This window comes from Diplodia corticola, assembly GCF_001883845.1.
Source record: "Diplodia corticola strain CBS 112549 chromosome Unknown scaffold1, whole genome shotgun sequence".
Classification (NCBI taxonomy): Eukaryota; Fungi; Ascomycota; class Dothideomycetes; order Botryosphaeriales; family Botryosphaeriaceae; genus Diplodia; species Diplodia corticola.
In genome coordinates this window covers 860256-880062 of record NW_017971480.1, presented here as the reverse complement: position 1 = coordinate 880062, position 19807 = coordinate 860256, and the positions used below count along the sequence as shown (strand labels likewise).

The 19807-nt window shown below is 58.3% G+C and overlaps 8 protein-coding genes across 8 annotated transcripts; 5 read left to right on the top strand and 3 right to left on the bottom strand.

Moving 5' to 3' along the window:
- Positions 1 to 160: 160 nt before the first annotated feature.
- BKCO1_1000276 (set domain-containing protein) lies at positions 161 to 2671 on the top strand (the record flags this gene model as incomplete). Its single annotated transcript, XM_020269655.1, has 4 exons — positions 161 to 533; positions 801 to 1437; positions 2202 to 2350; positions 2475 to 2671. The coding sequence occupies 4 exons, from the start codon at positions 161 to 163 to the stop codon at positions 2669 to 2671; spliced, it is 1356 nt and encodes a 451-aa protein (XP_020135265.1).
- A 1666-nt stretch (positions 2672 to 4337) lies between these two features.
- Positions 4338 to 6561, top strand: BKCO1_1000275 (major facilitator superfamily transporter; the record flags this gene model as incomplete). The annotated part of the gene is made up of 2 exons (XM_020269654.1): positions 4338 to 4654; positions 4716 to 6561. 2 exons carry the CDS (start codon positions 4338 to 4340, stop codon positions 6559 to 6561), a joined length of 2163 nt encoding a protein of 720 aa, XP_020135262.1.
- Positions 6562 to 8183: 1622 nt separating this feature from the next.
- On the bottom strand, positions 8184 to 8968 carry BKCO1_1000274 (uncharacterized protein; the record flags this gene model as incomplete). The annotated part of the gene is made up of 2 exons (XM_020269653.1): positions 8184 to 8392; positions 8443 to 8968. The coding sequence occupies 2 exons, from the start codon at positions 8966 to 8968 to the stop codon at positions 8184 to 8186; spliced, it is 735 nt and encodes a 244-aa protein (XP_020135263.1).
- A 259-nt stretch (positions 8969 to 9227) lies between these two features.
- BKCO1_1000273 (phenylalanyl-trna synthetase alpha chain) lies at positions 9228 to 10944 on the top strand (the record flags this gene model as incomplete). The annotated part of the gene is made up of 3 exons (XM_020269652.1): positions 9228 to 9533; positions 9591 to 10045; positions 10101 to 10944. 3 exons carry the CDS (start codon positions 9228 to 9230, stop codon positions 10942 to 10944), a joined length of 1605 nt encoding a protein of 534 aa, XP_020135260.1.
- Positions 10945 to 11450: 506 nt separating this feature from the next.
- BKCO1_1000272 (d-mandelate dehydrogenase) lies at positions 11451 to 12821 on the bottom strand (the record flags this gene model as incomplete). The annotated part of the gene is made up of 2 exons (XM_020269651.1): positions 11451 to 12270; positions 12601 to 12821. 2 exons carry the CDS (start codon positions 12819 to 12821, stop codon positions 11451 to 11453), a joined length of 1041 nt encoding a protein of 346 aa, XP_020135261.1.
- Positions 12822 to 13734: 913 nt separating this feature from the next.
- Positions 13735 to 14625, top strand: BKCO1_1000271 (twin-arginine translocation pathway signal sequence; the record flags this gene model as incomplete). The annotated part of the gene is made up of 1 exon (XM_020269650.1): positions 13735 to 14625. The coding sequence occupies one exon, from the start codon at positions 13735 to 13737 to the stop codon at positions 14623 to 14625; it is 891 nt and encodes a 296-aa protein (XP_020135258.1).
- A 480-nt stretch (positions 14626 to 15105) lies between these two features.
- Positions 15106 to 17388, bottom strand: BKCO1_1000270 (histone deacetylase rpd3; the record flags this gene model as incomplete). The annotated part of the gene is made up of 4 exons (XM_020269649.1): positions 15106 to 16122; positions 16173 to 16714; positions 16784 to 17084; positions 17191 to 17388. The coding sequence occupies 4 exons, from the start codon at positions 17386 to 17388 to the stop codon at positions 15106 to 15108; spliced, it is 2058 nt and encodes a 685-aa protein (XP_020135259.1).
- A 416-nt stretch (positions 17389 to 17804) lies between these two features.
- On the top strand, positions 17805 to 19096 carry BKCO1_1000269 (26s proteasome regulatory subunit; the record flags this gene model as incomplete). The annotated part of the gene is made up of 5 exons (XM_020269647.1): positions 17805 to 17867; positions 17920 to 17967; positions 18045 to 18295; positions 18356 to 18891; positions 18951 to 19096. The coding sequence occupies 5 exons, from the start codon at positions 17805 to 17807 to the stop codon at positions 19094 to 19096; spliced, it is 1044 nt and encodes a 347-aa protein (XP_020135604.1).
- Positions 19097 to 19807: the final 711 nt, after the last annotated feature.

Sequence of the window (19807 nt, the reverse complement as noted above, 5' to 3'; positions counted from 1 at the left end):
TTGAGCTGCCATGCATTCCTCCCTGCCTTCAGTATAGCCCCCTTCGAAGCCGTTGTCGAGCCTTGGCCTGGCGAACTTGCGAAAGCCTCTCTGTCCGATCAGTTTTTCCTGCCGGCTCCCTCCTCGGACGCGCCAGTTCAGAGGCAAACTGCCCACCACCATGAACGGAGTCGAAGGTATCCCTCGCGGTGCGCCGGCTTCTCCTCTGTTTGCCGTGCAAGAGACGCCTTCTGCTGGCCGGGCCGTATTCGCAACCTCAGACATTGCGAGGGGCACACCATTGTGGATAGCAGACACCCCCAGTGCCAACATCATCCTGCGCGAGTACCGCAGAGAACTGTGTGCCCAGTGCCTCACGTACAATCGTGGCCGCGAATGGAAGATTCGTGACAACTCCGTAGGCTTCGCCTTCTGTTCCATCTCTTGCCAGCAGGAGTGGATGGACGCATTAGGCGAAGAAGGCGTTCAGGCCTGGAGAGCGGTGGAAAAACTCAACAAAGGTTGCTCGAGAGAAAGGGAGATGGTAGACGCTAGTAAGTCCCACTCCTCGTCGGTTTCAGCACCTTCACTCCCTCTGCGAATCTATGTTTCACCCCATCCTCCAACTTCCCTTCCGATGGCCGCTCAGAATAGGACGGCGCAAGGGGACATCGGTCTGCCCGCCCGTTGCTCAACGTGTACACTTGAATAGGCTTGTTGCGATTCGTTTCCTATCCTCTTTCCTTTTGTTTCGCCCGAACCATCTCCTCTCGTCGTCTGTAGGTCTGGCTTTGGCTGTGTAAAATGCTCACGTGGTGCAGTCTCAGCAATTCCTACTGAGGACGATATCAAAGATGCTTGGAGCGCCGCATCCACAGTGACCCCCCTTATCCTTGCTGCACGAACAAGTAATCCTCCACCAAACAAACCAACGCGACGGGCATTAGCCTCCGCCCTACAAGCCGTAGCTGTCCCGGACGTCCTCTCGATGCTCCTCTCCGGAATCCTCGCACGGGCACGTGATGCTCACACGTGGGCTTCCGTCCTCGCGCTTTGGCCCAACAGCCGGCCATACAAGTCAGCAGACGACCTCAAAGAGCATGTAGGCTCTTATCTTCAGCTCGTGGCCGTCCTTCCACCGTCTCTGCTCCCATTCGCAACACCAGAGACGTGCTATATGCTTGCTACACGTGACAGCATGAACAGTTTCGGCATACGGTCTCTGGACGACGAGGGCGCGGAGTTTTTCGGCTACGGGGTGTGGGCTAGCGCTAGCTACTTCAACCACAGCTGCTCACCGAATGTGGATAAGAAGAGGGTGGGGCGGGCGTGGCATTTCACGGCGGGCAGGGAGGTCCGGAAAGGCGAGGAGCTGTGCATCACGTATCTGAGCGGGGAGGAAAGAGCACTGAACACGGCTGCACGGAGAAAACTACTGACGAATTCATGGGGGTTCGAGTGCGTTTGCGACAAGTGCACTACTGCCGGCCACTGATGAGTGGAGTCGCCGGTATTGGACGGATGACCGCGGGGGGACCATGCTTGCCCATGTTTGCTTTGCGGGGCACCAGAGCTTAAACCTTAGAGCTAGAGCTGAATCCAGAGAGCAGGAGTGCTACGTCTGCCACACCCGCGTTCAGTTGTGACAGCAAGTAAGGACAACCCACCAACTGCAGCAGGCACGGACGGCCCGCGACCCTGTACTCGTGGCATGACGCTGCACCCCGCAATCATGATCGTCTGGGGGGTGTCACGGTGAGCGTCGATCATAGCTCCAAGGCTATTATCCCGCTTCTAGCGAGGATTGTGGTCGGGCGAATCAACCACTGCTCCCGTGCGCGGGTGGCTGCGGCCTCCCGCAAACGATGATGCAGTTTGACGTCGAAGGTTGTACAACGGCGGCCCCTATTGATGAACGAACTGCCTGTGAGAGGCAGCAGATGGAGCGGGGAAGCTGTTGGAGCCGGCACTGCTACGTCATGGCGTTTTCACGCGACAAGCAGCAGTTGCAGCGCAGCTATGGTGGGCAGCTTGCGATAAAGAGGCAGCCGTCTCGACGAGCTTCGGTGGGCAAAGGATTGCCTTTCCACCGGTGCGGAATTCCACGCCCACTCGGAACGATAAAAAGCAACATTCCTCAACAGATCGCGACCATGTCTGTGTAGGCAGCCTCTGCTTCCGTCTTCAGCATGCGCTGTGCAGGACACTGACGACCCGGGCAGTGGCAGGGACGACACCATTGCTGGAGCCAAGATCCAACCTCTGGACTCTCCGACAAAGTCCAACGTCGGGCACGACCTGGCGGACCGTGGTGCGGCTGGCACGAACCATAACATCGACCGGGCGCGCATCGATCCCTTGGGCGGGCACGGTAAGCAGCTTCGAGTCGCTTCTCATTCAGCTGACAGTAGTCGATGTGCTGGTAGCTCCCGAGGAGAGCTGGGCACCAGCCACCCCGTTGATGCACCGGAAAGGAGGCTGACGGCGTACCAAAGGCCAGTACCAGCACCCAGCCCCCCACGCCAACAGTCAGGGCGTCGTGGGCCGCGACGACGTCTTCGCAGGGGCCAAGGTCGCGCCGCTGGACGGCAAGCACGGCGAGACGATTGCGAAGAGCCCCGGGCTGGACGACGAAGACGTCGATAGCTCGAGGATCAACCCGCTGGGCGAGGTGCGCGAGCAGATGCAATAAGCAAAGCGGCGGCCGGCCAAGGCGCCAGCGATAAGGTTATGAGATGCGACGGAACGGATGTGATCTGGGCGGCGATGATGATCGCCTGCTGCGCAGTTAAAAATAGGAGCTTGTGAGAATGTGTAGTAGTCGGATGTTTCAATGGAATTCCTGGCCGCAAGCTTTAGTCAAGCATTTGCTCACATCCCTCACAGCCACGCCGGTGGAGCCAAGGCCGGGCGAGGCGGCGCTGTAGCGTGTTTATTGCCTGGCATCGAGCAGAGCGAGTAGTGACTGAGCGGCTCCGGCCAGGTGTCGTCAGCACCCGTTTCAGAGGCTTTTCAGGCCTGTGGGCCCAGGGATGCGAAACGAGATGATCGTCATTTCCACGGCTGCGGCAAACCTGCCACCTGCCACGCCGGCGACCGCACACATGACTGCGACGGTTTGCGGCGCGCTGGAGACGTCGCGCGCGCGCGGCGGAGCTCGCAGCAGGCGCCGCGGAGGGCTTGGCTGCAGGCGACGGCGACAGGCGCGGGTGGCCGGTGGCGTTGGGCCGGTGGCGGGGAGGGCGCGATGATTCGGGCCTAGCGCAGCCAAGGTCGGAGGCTCAACAGGCTCGACGCTGCCGTTGCATGACAGGCCGCGTGGGTGCGAGGGCTCGCGGGAGGCGCGTCGCCCTGTGCGGAGCGCGCGAAGGAAGCGGCGGCCGGGGCTGCGCGGCGATGGCGAGGCGCGTGGGCGCAAAGCGTCTGCTTCCTGAGCGAGGTCGAAATTGTGTGGCAAGGGCAGAGGGCGCTATTTTGGGAGGCCTGGCCGCCTGGCACGGGGTGGGCCGCCAGGCCTCAGGTGCGGCGCGGCGGCGGCGGCGGCGGCGGGCTTCCGGCCAGCCAAGCAGCCCGTCGAGATTGCAGTGCCGGCTGGCCGTGCTAGAGATAGACAGCGAGGAGAGGAGGAGAGGCCTGGGGCAGCGCGGCCGGTGCGCACGCAATCCGGCGCATCCCCAAGAGGCAGCGGCCAGGGCCACAGCCGTGCTCGCAGCGTGCGCCGGACGCGGGCGGGCGCGCAATTGGCTCGCCCAAAGCGGCGGGCAGGCCTGCGCGGCCCAGATAACAGCCGATGATCTCTCCTTTTCGCTGCTGCGCTGCTGCCCTCCGCCCAGCTCGACCGCCGTGCTCTCGCTGCTCATCGTCTCTGCGGCAATTAATCGTCGGCCTGCCAATGCGGAGCGCCTGAGCGGCCGCCGCCACCGCCGTCCAATCGTCATTCGTTTTGTGCGCGCTTGATCCCTTCCCTACGCACTGCAACCGCGTGCGGCCCCGGCGCCCTAGCACCGCACCCCCGAAAGCTTCCACGCACCACACTCCTCCGTCACCCTCCTCGACCGTCTGCCGCCCCCGACAGCAGATTGCCATTACGACGCCGCCGCCCAACCCAGCCCGCGCGCCCCCTCCTCCGTTTCACGCCGTCTGCTCACCAAGCGACTGCCGCCTGCGGATCTAGTCGCCCGCAAGGCCCACCGATCACCTCTCACCGTCTCGCGTTTCAGCCTTCAAGATTCGGGTACGCCGCGCCGCGCGCATCGCTCCGTCATCCTGCACCCACAGCCCGCTGACTCCCGCTTTTCTAGTTCCGCAAGAACTCGGTGCGAGGGGAAGCTGGCGAGCCTCATGCTCAACCTGGAGCCATGAAATCGCCTCTGTCCTCTCGCTTCCAGAACATGAACCCCATGAAGCTGCTGCCGCTCAAGACCAGCTTCTCCTACGAGCAGCTGCCGGGCTACGACAATGGCACGCCGCTCAAGAAGTATCGCTGGCGCTCGCCTAGCCCTGGCGGCGACCGCTTCATCTTGCCCAAGCTGAGCTTGTCGCGAGCCATCCTGTTCGCCATCACCGCCGTCTTCTGCATCGGCCTGCTCGCGACTGGCGGCTACAGACGGCACCAGCGCATGATACACCAGCAACCTCCTCCGCGCGAGCTCTTTGCGTGGGAGCACTTCCCAAGGTGGGCCACGCGACCGCCCTCCCTGTCTTTCCTCCAGACCAACTTTGCTGATGCTCTGCAGATTAAACGGCTACTACAACGGCCTGCGGACCCTCGTCTCCTTCAAGGACTACGTTCCCGAGCAGGCCTTCGTGCGAGCCGAGTCCGAGGCCCCTCTGGATACCTTTGCCTCGACCACCCAGAAGGCCAAGGCACACACCGGACCCGAGCCATCGCCGTCTGCCAGGCCCTTCCCTTTCAACCCTTACCCCGAGTGGACGTCGCCCGAATACCTAAAGGAGTACCACCCTGTGGAAGAATGCTACCTGGACGAGGGCCTGAAGACCCCGACTCCCGACATCTACGCGTACCCTGGCATTCCTCAGAACACCACGAAGCCGTTCTTCGGCTCGTATGAGCAACTTGGCATCTCTCGGGATATGTGCTATGAGCGTTTTGGCCGAATGAGTCCCTACGGCTACGGCTACCCCCACGAAGAAGGTGGTGTTGGCCTGGCCGATAACTCGGAGAACGTGGGCGCCGAGAGAGTCTGGGCCATGCTTAACCAGAACAAGGTGGACTGGAGAAACGTCGACTGGGGTCGCGCTCAGAATGCCTGCTTCGAGAAAAACAGGATCCGCTTCGAAAAGGACGCCACGACCAAGGACGGCCAGAAGCCTGCTCCTGGCAAGAAGCTGAGGCAGCGCACTGCCTACGTTCTGCGCACCTGGACCGGCTACCAATACACGGAATGGCAGCTGCTCAGCCTGCGGGCTATGATCAACGAGCTTTCGCTGAAGTCTGGCGGTGAGTACGACGTTCATCTGCTCGTCCATGTTAAGGATGACAGCATTCCCATTTGGGCTTCCGACGCCATCTACCAGCGCACACTCGAGGAGAACGTGCCAAAGGAGTTTTGGGGCATTGCTACTCTCTGGTCAGAGCAGCAAATGCGTACATACTACCCCGAGCCTTTCACCGACAACCTCGAGAACGACTCTGGTCTTCCCGTCCACAGCGTCTACCGAGGCGCCCACTTCGCTCTGCAATGGTTCTCGCAGCAGCACCCCGAGTATGACTTCTTCTGGAACTGGGAGATGGATTTGCGATACACTGGCCACTACTACGAGTTCCACGAGAAGCTCGGCCAGTGGGGGAAGCGCCAGCCGCGCAAGGGCGCGTGGGAACGCAGCTCCAAGTTCTACATGCCCGATGTCCACGGAACTTGGCAAAACTTCACCGAGATGGTGGAAGCGGAGATCGCCGCTTCTGACACGCCTCCGGTATGGGGCCCCCCTGCATTCGAAGCCAAGGAAAAGATTCCCTCGCCCCCCGGCACTACGCCTCCCACCTCCTACGAGCAGGACAACTACCAATGGGGTGTGGGCGAAGACGCGGATCTTATTACCTTCAACCCCTTTTTCGACCCCGAAAAGACCAACTGGGTGTTCCGCCATGACATCACCGGATACGATCTTTCCCTCCCCCCGCCTCCCCGTCGCGTGGCCATCATTACCGTTGCGCGTCTTTCCAAGCGACTCCTTAACCTCATGCATGAAGAAACTTTCCGCCTTCGTCACACCATGTTCCCGGAGATGTGGCCGCCGACTGTTGCCTACCACCACGGTCTGAAGTCTGTCTATGCCCCGCACCCTGTTTTCTTTGACCGCAACTGGGATCTCGACTACATGAACCAGATTTTCAACTACCCGAAGAAGGAGATTGACAGCCCCTTTGGCTGGGGCGAGCACAACCTCCTCGGCAGCTCTTTCTACTACAACTCTGGGTTTTCCGGTGCTCTGTGGAGACGGTGGCTGGGCGCCCCCGAGAACGAAGAGGGTGGACGCTACGAAGAAGATAACGGCAGCGGCCGCATGTGCTTGAGTGGCATTCTGTTCCACCCCATCAAGTTCGAGAGAGGAGAATAAGACATCTTCAGTTGTCTTTCTCGTGCATCTTGTCTCCTCGACTATTCAACGAACCCTTATAGACCATGTGCCGCACTGCTTCGAGTTTTGAGCGTCTCGAGTTCTCAGTCGATTAGGTTTCTTCCTTTTACAACCGCACCATCGGGCCGGAGTTGGACGGCGTCTCCTCGGTTTCGAAGTTACAAATATTATGCCAACATTGGCTGGGAAGGGAAACGGGTCTTGGCAAACACCTGCTTGCATTTTGCGGAATCCGCACACTCAAAGGTTGGCTAGGAAGCGCGCTTGTATTTCGGATCCAATGCAGAGATAAGGGTACAAGGCCACATTTCTTCTTCCGCTTCTCGATTCCCCATTTATATTTTTCCGCCTTTTCTAGCTCGGCTCTCGGATGGAGGTCACAGTTTGGTTTCTAATTGACTGACCCTCGCCTTCCTTCAACGCATGGGAGTCAAACATTTTGGGTTTTCGTTTTTTTTTTCTTCGTTTGGCTCAGTCTCTCCTTATAGAGTGTTTCTCGACATATCCGCTTGCTTACCGTTAGAGTTGGAAATTATTCATCTCTTGTCGTCCACTCACAATGGACGTGCATGGGATAGCAGCGACTAAACGGGTCATTCCTTTCCGTTGTTGAGACATCTAGATGTATTGGATGCGAAGACAGCGGCAACACTCAGGCATTTTTTGAGCTGGCTGGGCCGCTGCTGTTTGATGAGTTGGGGCTTGTTGAGATAGGGTTTTGTGGAGGAGGATGTAATGAAGAAAACGACTGGGAAGGAAAGAGCGGAGGATCAATCAATGGATGAGGGAAATACAGAACGGGGTTTCTTTTCCTACTATTACCACCGACGAATACCTCTTAGTGCAATTACCAAAATTGGGTGGTATGTATACAGCGAGTACACTGTTTGCAAAAGGCTTGGGATCTGGATGGAGAGGATATGTTACCCGAGCTTCCTTGTACATACACAGTGTTTAAATTTCTGTACTATGCTTGTCTTGCTTGCCCATGTGATTGTACCTCAGCATTTGCTTGGCTGTGTGGTTTTGGCGTCGTCCTATCTTCATAGGCACTCAGTACGGCATAGGCCAATGAAATTAGATAGCAGCAACATTTCCACGTAGAAGCTTTGAAGTGAGCTGAGTGGCACTCATACAGATCGGGTCACATGTTCTGCTAGGTTGCACACGCAGCAGCGCATCCCGTTATGCACTTAGCGGACTACGGATGACTAGCACAGGATGCTAGGAATATTTACAACTATGTTGTTGCCAGGCCATTTTCAAACCACCCTATCTCAATGAGAGGGCAGTCGATACGCTTTAAGTTCCAGTCACACGCGTTGCTTCGTCCTTGTCACATCGCAGTAAAAGGCATCTCGGGGTGATTCTCAGTACTGTTGAGTCGCTGAGTGCCCCACTTCTTCGTAGAAATGACACTCGGGGAATTCCCATCCCATTGGGGCCAGAAAAGGAGCCTTACTAGCAGCACTTTTGACAAGACAGCGTCAGCATCCCGATATTTGACGTGTCGACAAGCTCGCTATCGCGGAAGGTGCGTTAACGCGTCGTTCTGGGTTCTTGGAAGAGTTGTGGACGATATCCTCAAACCCAGTCTAAGCTCAGGTCTCATGACCACGCCTTGCCAGGGCCCGGTCAATTTGGCGCTGCCGGCGATCTTCCATGCGCGTCGGGATGTTGCGGAAATACTCAATGTATCTAAGGCGCTGTCCCTTGAGGAGTGTTACGCCATCTTGCAGAAGACCGTAGCCCAGCCCAACTGCTAAGCCCATCTTTGCGGTGCGGGCAATCGTAATTGGTGGGAACCGATCTGAGAGAGAAATCAGAGGAGACCCATACCAAGACAAGGCCTATACTTACTCCACAGACTCCACGCGCCTGCTGTACCCAAACCGGCCACGACAGTGCTGCAAAAATCACCTCTGCTATCGCCCAGTCCACGTATGCGATCGATGGCCTCTTCACACATGTAGAAGCCGCTGACCCAAACGGAAAGCTTGATGCCCATGCGCAGGCCTTCGCGTACGCCACCTGTCATTGTGTGGTAGTTTTTGCTTTTATGGTACAGGTACCAGCCCGTGGCGTCTGTAGGCAGCCGATGCGCATTCTCGGCACGGTAGCGCAAGGCAGCAGAGTGGCTGCCGTGAGCCATGCCCAAGGCCACGCCGGAAAGGAAAGCAATTGTGCCCGCAAAAGCGGTGCGGGCCTCAAAAATCGTGGACAGACGCGCATTATCGAGTCTGGCGGAGCGTGCGGGTGCGGTCTGAATGGGCGAGGTCGCCGATACTGTGGGCGCGGGCGGCGCTACGGCGGGAGCTGATGGTGGCTCGGGGTCGGCCGTGTCCTGCGAGGAGGCAGTGGAAAACGGGTTCTTCCAAAAGCCCATTGTGACAACGGGGGTGGATGACGGAGCGAGGAGATGCAGTGCAGGCAGGTAGGTGCGGCGAGGCCGGAGCTCATGAAGGCGGTGGCAGAAATTCTGACTGGCCGCGCTCGAAGTGGGATGTCGCAACGCTACGACTCATCACCCGCCCAAACACACCTCTCCCGCCTGCGCTGCCGTGCCCACCCCAATTGCTCCCGCCCCGCCTGAGCAGACGCATCGCTTACGTCCTCGTCCACCTCAGTCCTCACATCCAGCCAAAATGGTCGGCCAACGCGGCCCCGTGCCGGTGCCGCAGCACACCGATGCCACCCAGCTGGTCCTTGACCTGCTGAACGAGAAGCCCACCCTCCATTCGAACAAGGACTTGGCCAGCTTTTCGCAGGTCGATGCGAAGGCCGCCTTGGACCGCCTGGCCTCGCGCTCCATGGTCACGTACCAGACCGCCGACTCGGAGGTGGCCGTGCTCACGAAGGAGGGCCAAACCATAGCCGACGAGGGCAGCCACGAGTGGAAGGTGTGGGACGTGGTGAAGCGGAACGGCAAGGTTCCCATCAAGGATCTTCCCGTATGTGAAGACTGAGGGTTCCGCTGGAGGCAACTGAGTACTGAGAAGCGCAAATAGGGCCTGGCAGCCAATGCCGATGTCAAGGTCGGCCAAGGCAACGCCTTTCGCAACAAGTGGATCAAGAAAGACGGCGACACGCTGATTCCGCTGGTCGACGAGGTGCAGGACACCACGCGCGCAACCCTTCAGAACGTCGCCGAGACTGGCACCATTACCGATGCGAAATTGCTGGCCGACTTGAAGAGGAGGAAACTTGTGACTACCTCAAAGGTCTTCACCTATACCGTCGAAAAGGGCCCCAAGTATGCCCGTGAGGTGCCCGTCGAGCATACCGACTTGACTGCCGATATGCTGCTCGACGGCTCGTGGCAGACCGCAAACTTCAAGCCTTACAACTTCAACGCTCTTGGCGCTCCTCAGAATGCCGGCGCGTTACATCCTTTGATGAAGGTGCGCGCCGAGTTCAGGAACATCTTCTTCAACCAGGGCTTCGTCGAGATGCCCACTTCTCGGTAGGTCCAAGTCCGAAAACGAGGATTCTTCTTACCTTGTTGACCCATCTCCCAGCTTCGTGGACTCGGGCTTCTGGAACTTCGACGCTCTCTTCGTTCCTCAGCAGCATCCTGCCCGTGATATGCAAGACACCTTCTTCATTTCTGACCCCGCAGCAGCCGACCCGCCCCGCGATGACCCCGTGGCTGAGGCGCAGATGAACGAGATGGAAGAGGGCGGTCGCCACCTGTACGCAACTGCCGAAGCTGAAAAAAGGATCAAGCCTCGCGACTACGAGAAGTACTGGAACGACATCAAGGCCGTGCACCAGGACGGTGCCTTCGGATCCGTGGGCTACCGCTACCCCTGGTCCAAGGATGAGTGCCTCAAGCTTGTCCTCCGGACGCACACGACCGCCATTTCCACCTGGGTGCTGCACAGACTGGCTGAAGATCCACGTCCGGCACGCTACTTCTCCATCGACCGTGTCTTCCGCAACGAATCTGTGGATGCGACCCATCTGGCAGAGTTCCACCAGATCGAGGGTGTCATTGCGGACTTCGGCCTGACTCTTGGCGGTCTACAGAAGTTCCTTGAGACCTTCTTTGCGCAGATCGGTATCACCAACCTGCGCTTCAAGCCTGCCTATAACCCTTACACAGAGCCGTCCATGGAAATCTTCGGCTACCACCAAGGCCTCGGCAAGTGGGTCGAGATCGGCAACTCTGGCATGTTTAGGCCCGAGATGTTGCTGCCCATGGGCCTACCTGAGGATCTCCGTGTCTACGGCTTCGGTCTGAGCTTGGAGCGACCAACCATGATCAAGTATGGCGTCAGCAACATTAGAGATTTGCTCGGCCACAAGGTTGATCTGAACTTCATTGAGAGCAACGCTGCGGTGCGCCTGGATAAGAACTAGATTGGGTAAGTCGACAGGACTTGGGAAAACGGCCGATGTAGGGGCATTCCTGGCGAATGAAGGGAACCTTCGGGGTCATGACTGTTAAAGTAGAAGAGCTGTTTTCTACACAGAGGCACAGGAAATGAAAAGAAAGTCGTTGCGCGTAGAATCGAGACGAATAAAGACACCTTAGCACTGCAATTCTGCAGTCTTCTCGTGCACCCAAAAGTCCTGTAGCTGGCCACAGGTCGTCGTGAGGTTGAGCAAAACCCGCCTCCTTGGCCGTGCAGTAGCGCTTAAAGGATCACGACCATAGCACAGCACAAGATTCAATATAGGGTGCGTTGAGGTCATGGGCACGTCAAGTCGATGATGAGAATAAAAGCTTGCATAAAGACTCGCATACCATATACTGCCAGGACATATATAAACCAGATGCTATGTTTCGCCATTTTAAACGTGTAACCCCTTTTGGTATCGATATAGAAAGGACTGACCTCCCCCATGACGCGCCGTGGACTTATTTACAGCTTCGCCTTGTTATCGAACAAGTGAAGGTTGACGGGAGTCACCGCCTTGCCGGACTGGAAGAAGCCGAGGATGTTCTCGATGCCCAGTCTCTCGAAGCCGATGTGGCTCTCGACGCTCGCGCCGGCGGTGTGGCTCAGCACTTCGACATTTTCCGCCTTGGCGAGCTTCGGGTGGACATTGGGCTCGTCGTAGTGGACGTCCAGGCCGGCAGCTTCCAGGTGGCCGCTCTCGAGGGCGTGGACAAGGGCCTCCTCGTCGATGAGCTTGCCACGGGCGATGTTGATCAGGCGGGCGCCCTTCTTCATGGCGCCGAACTGGGAGGCGTTCAGGATCTTGTCGCCGCCGAAGGGAGTGGCGACGAGCACCACGTCGGCGACGGCCAACATGTCCTCCAGCTTGGGGTAGAACTTGGCGTCGACGCCGCGCTCGAGGTCCGAGGGCAGCTGGCGGATGTCGTTGTAGAGGATCTTCATGTCGAAGGCGCCATGGGCCTTTTGGGCGATGCGGTAGCCGATCTTGCCCAGGCCGATGATGCCGAGCGAGAAGCCGTTGGGGTTGTGGGTGATGGCGGCGATGTTGCGGTTGGCGTCCTTGAAGCGCTCCGGGTCGCCCGAGCGCGCGCTGAGTGCCGACCAGGTGAACTTGCGGAAGGTGGAGAGGATCAACCAGATGGCGGCGTCGGCTACAGACTCGGTGCATGCCGCGGCCGCGTTGCAGTAGATGATGCCGGATTTGGCAAGACGTTGCGTGTCAACCCAGTCGAATCCAGCGCCGGCGGAGGCGTAGATCTTGCAGGATGAGGGAAGGAGAGAGCTGCAGCCGGAGTCAGAATGCATTCAGACCATCGCAAGAGAGAAGATCAGAGGATTGTGCAAGAGGGAGCGCGGGGAATGGTTGCTCGATTGGTAGCAGACGATGGTCCCTGGGGCCTGTTGACGTGCATTGCGGCTTCAAGGGCCCCATTGACCGTCGACTGCCCGCACAGCCGCGGCAATGCGCTCGTCACTCGAGAGACAGCGGTATGACGTTGATTTGGACGTGGTGTTCGGCAGCGTGGCGGGAATATTTTCCCGATTCGGCCGTCGTCCAACGCAAGGACCGGAAAGAGCTGCCGCCGAAGGGAAATGGGAATACACCACTCACATGAGCTCGTCGTCCCAGTTGCCCATCTCGCCGCCGGTGTTCCAGAATGGGCGGTACATGGCGACGAAGTCCCCGAACTTCCCGTCCTTCAGGGCTTGCTTGAACTCGGCGCGGTTCATGCTGTAGCTGCGGCGGATCTCAAACTTGTCCTGCAGCTGCTTGTAGAGCTCGTGGTTCCACCTGATGTCATCGCCGAGGTGGAGAACGATTGGCTTGCCCATGGTGCCGGTGGTTGCTGAGGCCTGGGGTGCTGAGGCAGACTGCGGAGAAGACGCGGAGAAGGGAGGAAGGAGGTAGGCAATGGCCGCGGATGGCCTGGCAGCTGCGCAAGCCCAGGCGCATATAAAGCGGCGGCGGAATCAATATTCCTTCTATGAGGTTGGCTTTCCCCACGGGCTGCACCTTCCCCGCGACTTGACGCCCGCATCTTCAGATCGCCCGGGCAATGCGCTCCGACACTCCCCACCGCGCCAACCAAAAGCCGACGCCAAAGCCGCAAGACGCCGACGCCCCGACATCCGTGACCCCGACTAGCCGCCCTGCCGCCCTGCGCACGTGATGCGCTTAAGCGAGCGCCCGCCCGGCTCAAAACTCTGTTGGCCTCTCGCCCCTCTCTTCTTTTCTCTTCATGAAAGTTGAAATTTGAAACCCACGAAAATTTGACGCCTCGCTCGCTTGTCCGCACCCTCACCGGTGTCGTGTTCAAGCGTGAGCCTGGAGTTGTATTAGGTGGGGAGAGAGATGCCCCCCGCTGTCAAGAAGCAGCAGCTCTGATCCCGTGAGCCGTTGACTCCCGTTGAAGCGGTACATGCTCTTACTCGAGCTTCTCCGCGTCTTAACTCCGCTGCTGTGCCGCCCACTCGGCTGCTGCCTGCTGACTACGCCTTCCTTGCCCGTCCTCTTTAAGCCGCATCCCAGTCCACGCCACGTCCAAGCCTCTCGTCCCTTGTGCTTCATTGAGACATCTCACCCCCTTCACATCGCCGCCAACCCCTCCCAACCAACCGTCTTCAAGATGGATGCATGAAGTCTGGTCGGCAAGCGATTGCGCGAGCCGGCTGCCCGCCCACTCACCCCCCGACGCACATCTACTCCGTCGGACTTCCATAGCACTTTACACACAATCCATTCGTAATGGCCAGTCGGCGCGCTGCGCGCGCGCGTGCCCACACCGAGGCATACTCGTCCACTACGACAGTCGCCACCCGCCGCCGCGCCAAAGCGCCCACGAAGGCCGCTCGACCGCCCCCTCCGCAGCACCGTTACGACGACGACGACGACGACGACGACACGGACGAGACGACCGACAGCGAGGCCGCCGAGCCCTTCCCCTTCTTCGCGCTGCCCGCCGAGATCCGCCTGCGCGTGTACGAGCTGCTCCTCGCCGTGCCGGGCGTCGTCGACCTGAACCCGTCAAACTACCGGACCATACGGCGGCGCACGCTGCCCCTATTCCTGACCTCGCACCGCATGCACGAGGAGGCCTACCGCGTCTTCTACGGCACCAACGTCTTCCGCATCTTCCCTTTACATGGCCGCTTCTTCCACACCAAGAAGCCGCTCCTCGCCCGCCTTCCGTCCCGCTACCGGAATAGCATCGCCCGGCTCGAGCTGCGCCTGGGGCCCGGCTGGCAGGGCCCGCTGCCCAAATGCTGGGACCTCTCGCCCGAGGGCGCGGAGCGGCTGGGGCTTGCGGACCTGGCTGACGCTCGTTCGCTCAAGGTCTTCGTCGAGTGCGACCCGGCCAGCGACGAGATCTTCCGCGGCTTCCGGCGCAGCGACGACTTCTTCACCGTGTTTTGCAGTGGGCTGTTGCGCAACTTCTTGCCCCGCGTGCCCAGCATCGAGGAGGTGCAGTTTGACGGCTTCCCCAGCGTAAAGCAGGATAGCCCCCTGATGAAGGAGCTGCTGCTGCAGGTTAGGGGACACGGAAAGCGCGTGACATATGGCCCGGAGCGCGGCTGGGCGGACAAAGTAGCTGACTTGGAGAGTGGCATTGCTCGATTGCACCTCTGGGCCGGGTAAAAAGTCACTGTGTGAGATATTCGTGTATGATTTTGTACCAGTTATGGTTACAAGGCACCATTGCCACCATCGCCACCATTTTGGCAACCATCGTGCTGTTCCTCCAACCGTATTGGCTATGAAACTCTAAATTTACGTGTATACTTGAAGAATCAAACGAGTTGAATGAATCATATTGTCTAAGCTCCAGACTCTGAAGGGCTGGAACAAGAGCACTACGGTCCACTACGCCCGGCTTGGGAATGTCCAATGTGACATCTGGTCCCCATACCTTGCCAACGCCATTATGGTATCGCTCACAAACCCTAATCCGAAATATGCCAAATAAGAGACGCCGCCGCCGCAGCCGGGAGATACTCGAAACGCCGAGTGGCAATCTCAAAATCTGAACTCCGGTACATCAGCGCCAGCACATGTCCTCCCAGTCCCATACTCCCTTCCCGTTGTCCGTCAGACTCGTCAGCTCTGCGCGTGGAAAAATCAAGAGGCCTCAGCTTCCGCTTCAGCCTTCATTGCAGCTTCGCCCTTGACCTCCTCTTCTTGTCTCTCCTTAAGTCCCTCCTCCTTTTGCACCCCCGCCTCAGCATCGTCCATCTCAACATCCTCGGCCGTGGTGTCTGCAGTCGCCGCTGTGCCGGGCTGTGTGGCCAGGCTGCCCCCGACAAGAGCAGAGGCTGGCTGTTCAGTCTCGGGTTCGACCTTGGGCTCAGGCGGTACTTCTTCGGGCTCAGTCGTTGCAGAGGTCGCTTCAGCTGCTGGCGCACTAGTCGCTGGTGCTGTCGCCGGTGGAGAATCGGGAGGCGTGAGGGCGGTAGAAGGCTCCTCTGCTGCAGAGGAAGCCGTTGCCTCTACTTCCTCGGTGGCCGCGGCGGGAGCTTCGGCAGCGCTGGACATATCAACGTCACCATCAGCATCTGGTGCTTGTGCTGCTCTTGGCTCAGCTGTGGCGGAAGTGGGGGATTGAATAGCCGAGGCAGGCTGGCTAGCACTTGCTTCAGCAGCTGCCGCAGGGCTTGCGCGCCTCGAAGATTTCCCTGTGTCAGGAGCGCTGGTGTTGCTTGCTGCAGCACCATTTGCGCTACTAGGCCTAGGAGTGTCGTCACCGTCCACGGCGTTCGCGTTTTGGTAGTCCATGATGTTCATCCTGCGCTTCCTAGCCCCAGGTTGCTTTCGCACGCCCTGCCTTTCATTCTCGGCCTCGTCCTCGCTTTCGCTGAGTTCTCCGTTCTTTTCCACCCGCTTGTCCCAACGGCGCTGGGTGTACCTGGAATCCGGGTGCTCATCCTCGTCCAAGTCGTTCATTTCATCCTCTGCCTCGTCGTCCATGCCAGCCATAAGCGGCGATCTTGGGACATCTGTCATCTGCACAGATGGAGCAAACGCGGTGCGCTTAATATTCTCGATAACTTGAATGCGGATTTTCTCAAGGTACTCTGGCGAGTTAGCGTTATCCATGTTCGAAGGGCGGACATCGAGTTCGAAATCGGGAGCGAAATACTACACGAAAGTTAGTGGTAAACAGGAGGATTGATAACGAAATCACTTACATCGAAATAATCGTTGTACGGAAGCTGAGGCCCCAACTCTGTGCCAACGAGTTGGCCCGTCTCGAATGCCCAAGTGCGCGCGACATTGCGCATAGTATATCCGCCTCCGCCGAGGACGAGGGTCGGAAGATTGAAGCTCTTCACGAACCTGACGCAGTTTGCGTGCCCTCTCATACTGAGATTGAAGGCGCCCAACCTATCGCCAGACAAGCTATCACCTCCACATTGCAAAACAACGGCCTCTGGTCTGTACCAGTCCATAACAGCTTTGATAACAGGCTCGAATATGCCCTTGTATGTTTCATCGGTGATGCCATCGCGCAATGGGAAGTTGACGGCGTAATGTTTGCCGTTGCCAACACCAATGTCGCGCAACTCTCCAGTCCCGGGGAAATATTCGCCATATTTGTGGAAGGACACGGTCATAACGCGGTCAGTCGTGTAGAACGCCTCCTCGACACCGTCGCCATGGTGGACGTCGATATCGATGTACAGAACGCGCTGCTTGAAGCGGAGGAGCTCGATGATACCGAGCACAATGTCTAGGAGACAGCGGGGTTAGCGCGCCCTATGGCCCGGTGCTGCTAGCGCTCCGGAGCAGGAATACATACCGTTGACGTAGCAGAATCCACTGGCCTCGCTCTTTTTGGCGTGGTGGAGGCCACCGGCCCAGTTCACAGCGACGTCACACTTTCCCCGGTTGAGACGTGCGGCACCCTCCATGCTACCACCGGCACTGATACCACAGTATTCGAACAGGCCATCAAAGACAGGACAGTCGTCGCCGACATTGAACTTGCTCTGCTCCTTGGCAAAGTTGTCCATGTTGTCCGGGGTGACCTTCTGCAGGAAATCGACATACTCGTCGGTGTGGAACTGCGTCATCTCGAACTTGGACGCGGGCTTCGCACGCTGCGTCGGCCGTCAGTGAGGTGTCCATCGTGTATTGGCGCGGCTGCAGCTAGAAAACGCTCGGGGCGCGTTGAGACAACACGCGGAGTGGGGAATGGCTACGTACGTAGATTTCAACCTTCTTGTAGAGACCAAAGTTCATGATCAAGCTGTGCGTCATCCTTATGCGGTGCGGCTTCATGGGATGGCCGGCGACATAGGCGTAGTTGCCCACATCCGAGTCGTAGAAGTAGGCGACCTTCTTCGGCTGCGAGCTGCCGTTGATGTTGAAGTCATCGAGCGGGGGGGCACCGGCGCCCACCATTGTTGCGGCTGGCTGAGGCAGTGGGTGAAGCGGACGGCAGGACGGGGGCGACGGAGCAACGAGGCCAGGTGCGGGAAACGGCGACGGCGCCGATGGAAGCTCTATGTAGGCGCAGAGAGCGAGCGAGCAGAAGAGCGCGGGCGCAGCCAATGAAGGGCGCGCGGGCCAGAGCGGTGAATGGCGGCGGCGGGCAGGTTTCGCCGGGGTTCCGATGCGCGCGTCGCCGCTACTACCTACGTCTAGCGCCAGCTCGGCCGGAGCTCCAGCGCCTCACTGCAGCACCAACATCCTCCTTCCCACCGCGCTGGTCCATCTCCCATCGCGCTGCCAGCCTCCGATTCCTGCCTGCAACCTCCCCACCGCCTGTCCGACCTTCCTGTTCCCGTAAACCCGCCCCACATACATCGTCACCCAGCATGGATCGCCTAAACCGCATGCTCGCCGCTGCGCAGGGCATGAGAGATGCCGGCCCAGCTCAAGTACGTCTTCTTCCTTCTGTTGCACCTGTCCTCCCTTTGCTGCTCTGTCAAGATGGATCCTTTCCCGTACCCTGACGGCTGGTACGCGGACTGGTACTTTGTACGCCACCGCAGCATGCTTCGACATGCACGCACTGCTCCCCGGGTCCAGCAAGCTGACCGCGCCGCCTTCTGCAGGACACAAACCTCATCGACAATTCGGAGACCGTCTACATCTCGTCCCTCGCCCTCCTCAAGATGTTGCGACACGGCCGCGCCGGTGTGCCGATGGAAGTTATGGGTCTGATGCTGGGAGAGTTCGTGGACGACTACACCGTGCGGGTGGTCGACGTCTTCGCTATGCCCCAAAGCGGCACCGGTGTCAGTGTTGAGGCCGTGGACCCCGTGTTTCAGACCAAGATGATGGACATGCTGAGGCAAACGGGACGGTAAGGATACGTCCCAACGCAGCGCACCCTTACGATTTTCTAATGCGATGCCAAAAACAGACCAGAGACCGTCGTTGGCTGGTACCACTCGCATCCTGGCTTCGGCTGCTGGCTCTCCAGCGTCGATATCAACACGCAGCAGTCTTTCGAGCAGCTCACTCCCCGCGCCGTCGCTGTTGTAGTGGATCCCATCCAGTCCGTAAAGGGCAAGGTTGTCATTGATGCTTTCCGCCTCATCAACCCGCAGACCCTCATGATGGGACATGAGCCGCGCCAGACCACGTCCAACTTGGGTCATCTCAACAAGCCGTCCATCCAGGCACTCATTCATGGTCTGAACAGGCACTACTACAGCATAGGCATCAACTACAGGAAGACGGGTTTGGAGGAGAACATGTTGATGAACCTGCACAAGCACGTCTGGACTGAGGCACTGGAGATGGACGACTTCAAGCAGGACGGCGAGAAGAACGTGGACAAGCTGAAGCGGTTGGTTAGCCTGGCGGAAGGCTATGAGAAGAGGGTCAAGGAGGAGACGGAGCTCACCAAGGATCAATTGAAGACAAGATATGTCGGCAAGGTGGATCCGAAGAAGCGTAAGTGCTCCCTTTCAGTGATTATCTCTAGAGCTGTACTGACTTTTCGCCTATTATAGACATCGAGGATGTCGGCCAGCAGCTTATCGAGGACAACATTGTTGCAGTGTCCAGGCAGATGATCGACAAGGAGGCGTGCTTACCCAAGAACGCCGGTCCAAACAGTGCCGTCAACGGCGAGATGGAGGTCGATGATGAGCTATGAGCGATGACTAGTCTGCTTCTGTAATATACACCATTATGAGGTGCTGAGGGTGCGGGGTGCATAGGATAGATTTAGCTCGCATGGCTATCCGACGGTTCCGACATTTAGACCTGAACGAATGTAAATGACACGTTTGCATTCACTTCATGAACTCGACGCACTCCTTTGTCTCTCGTCCACAGATTGAAGGAATAAATCATCGCAGCCAACCCTGAGAACTGAAAGGGTATGCAAAAGAGACAATGAATATCGGCTGAACTCTCTTGGACTCGGACAACATATGAAAGAGAGAAGCTACGTCGATAGGGGTGTGGTAAGTGACGCTTGGTGGCCCATAATCTTGGAGATGAACGTCGTGGAGAATGTACATGACCATGGAATTTCCCATCGACCTACATGTTCGCCGCTTCTTCAAACTCCCACGATCAACCTAGCGCCATTATGCTCACCAACTTAGGGGGTAAAAAAGATCCGCAGACGCGTGCTACCCAGCCTTGGCTAACTAATGTAAACATCAAAGCATCGAGCAACCCGAAACGCCTAGGCAAGAAGCAAAAGAAGATGATGGGCCCAGCCGCGAGTCGAACGCGGGACCTCTCGCAGTTGAGGATAGAACTCCCAAAGCGAGAATCGTAACCACTAGACTTGATTCGGTGTCAGTTAGGGGCGTGGTGCTAAAGAAGGAGGGGAATCAATTACTTACCCACTGGG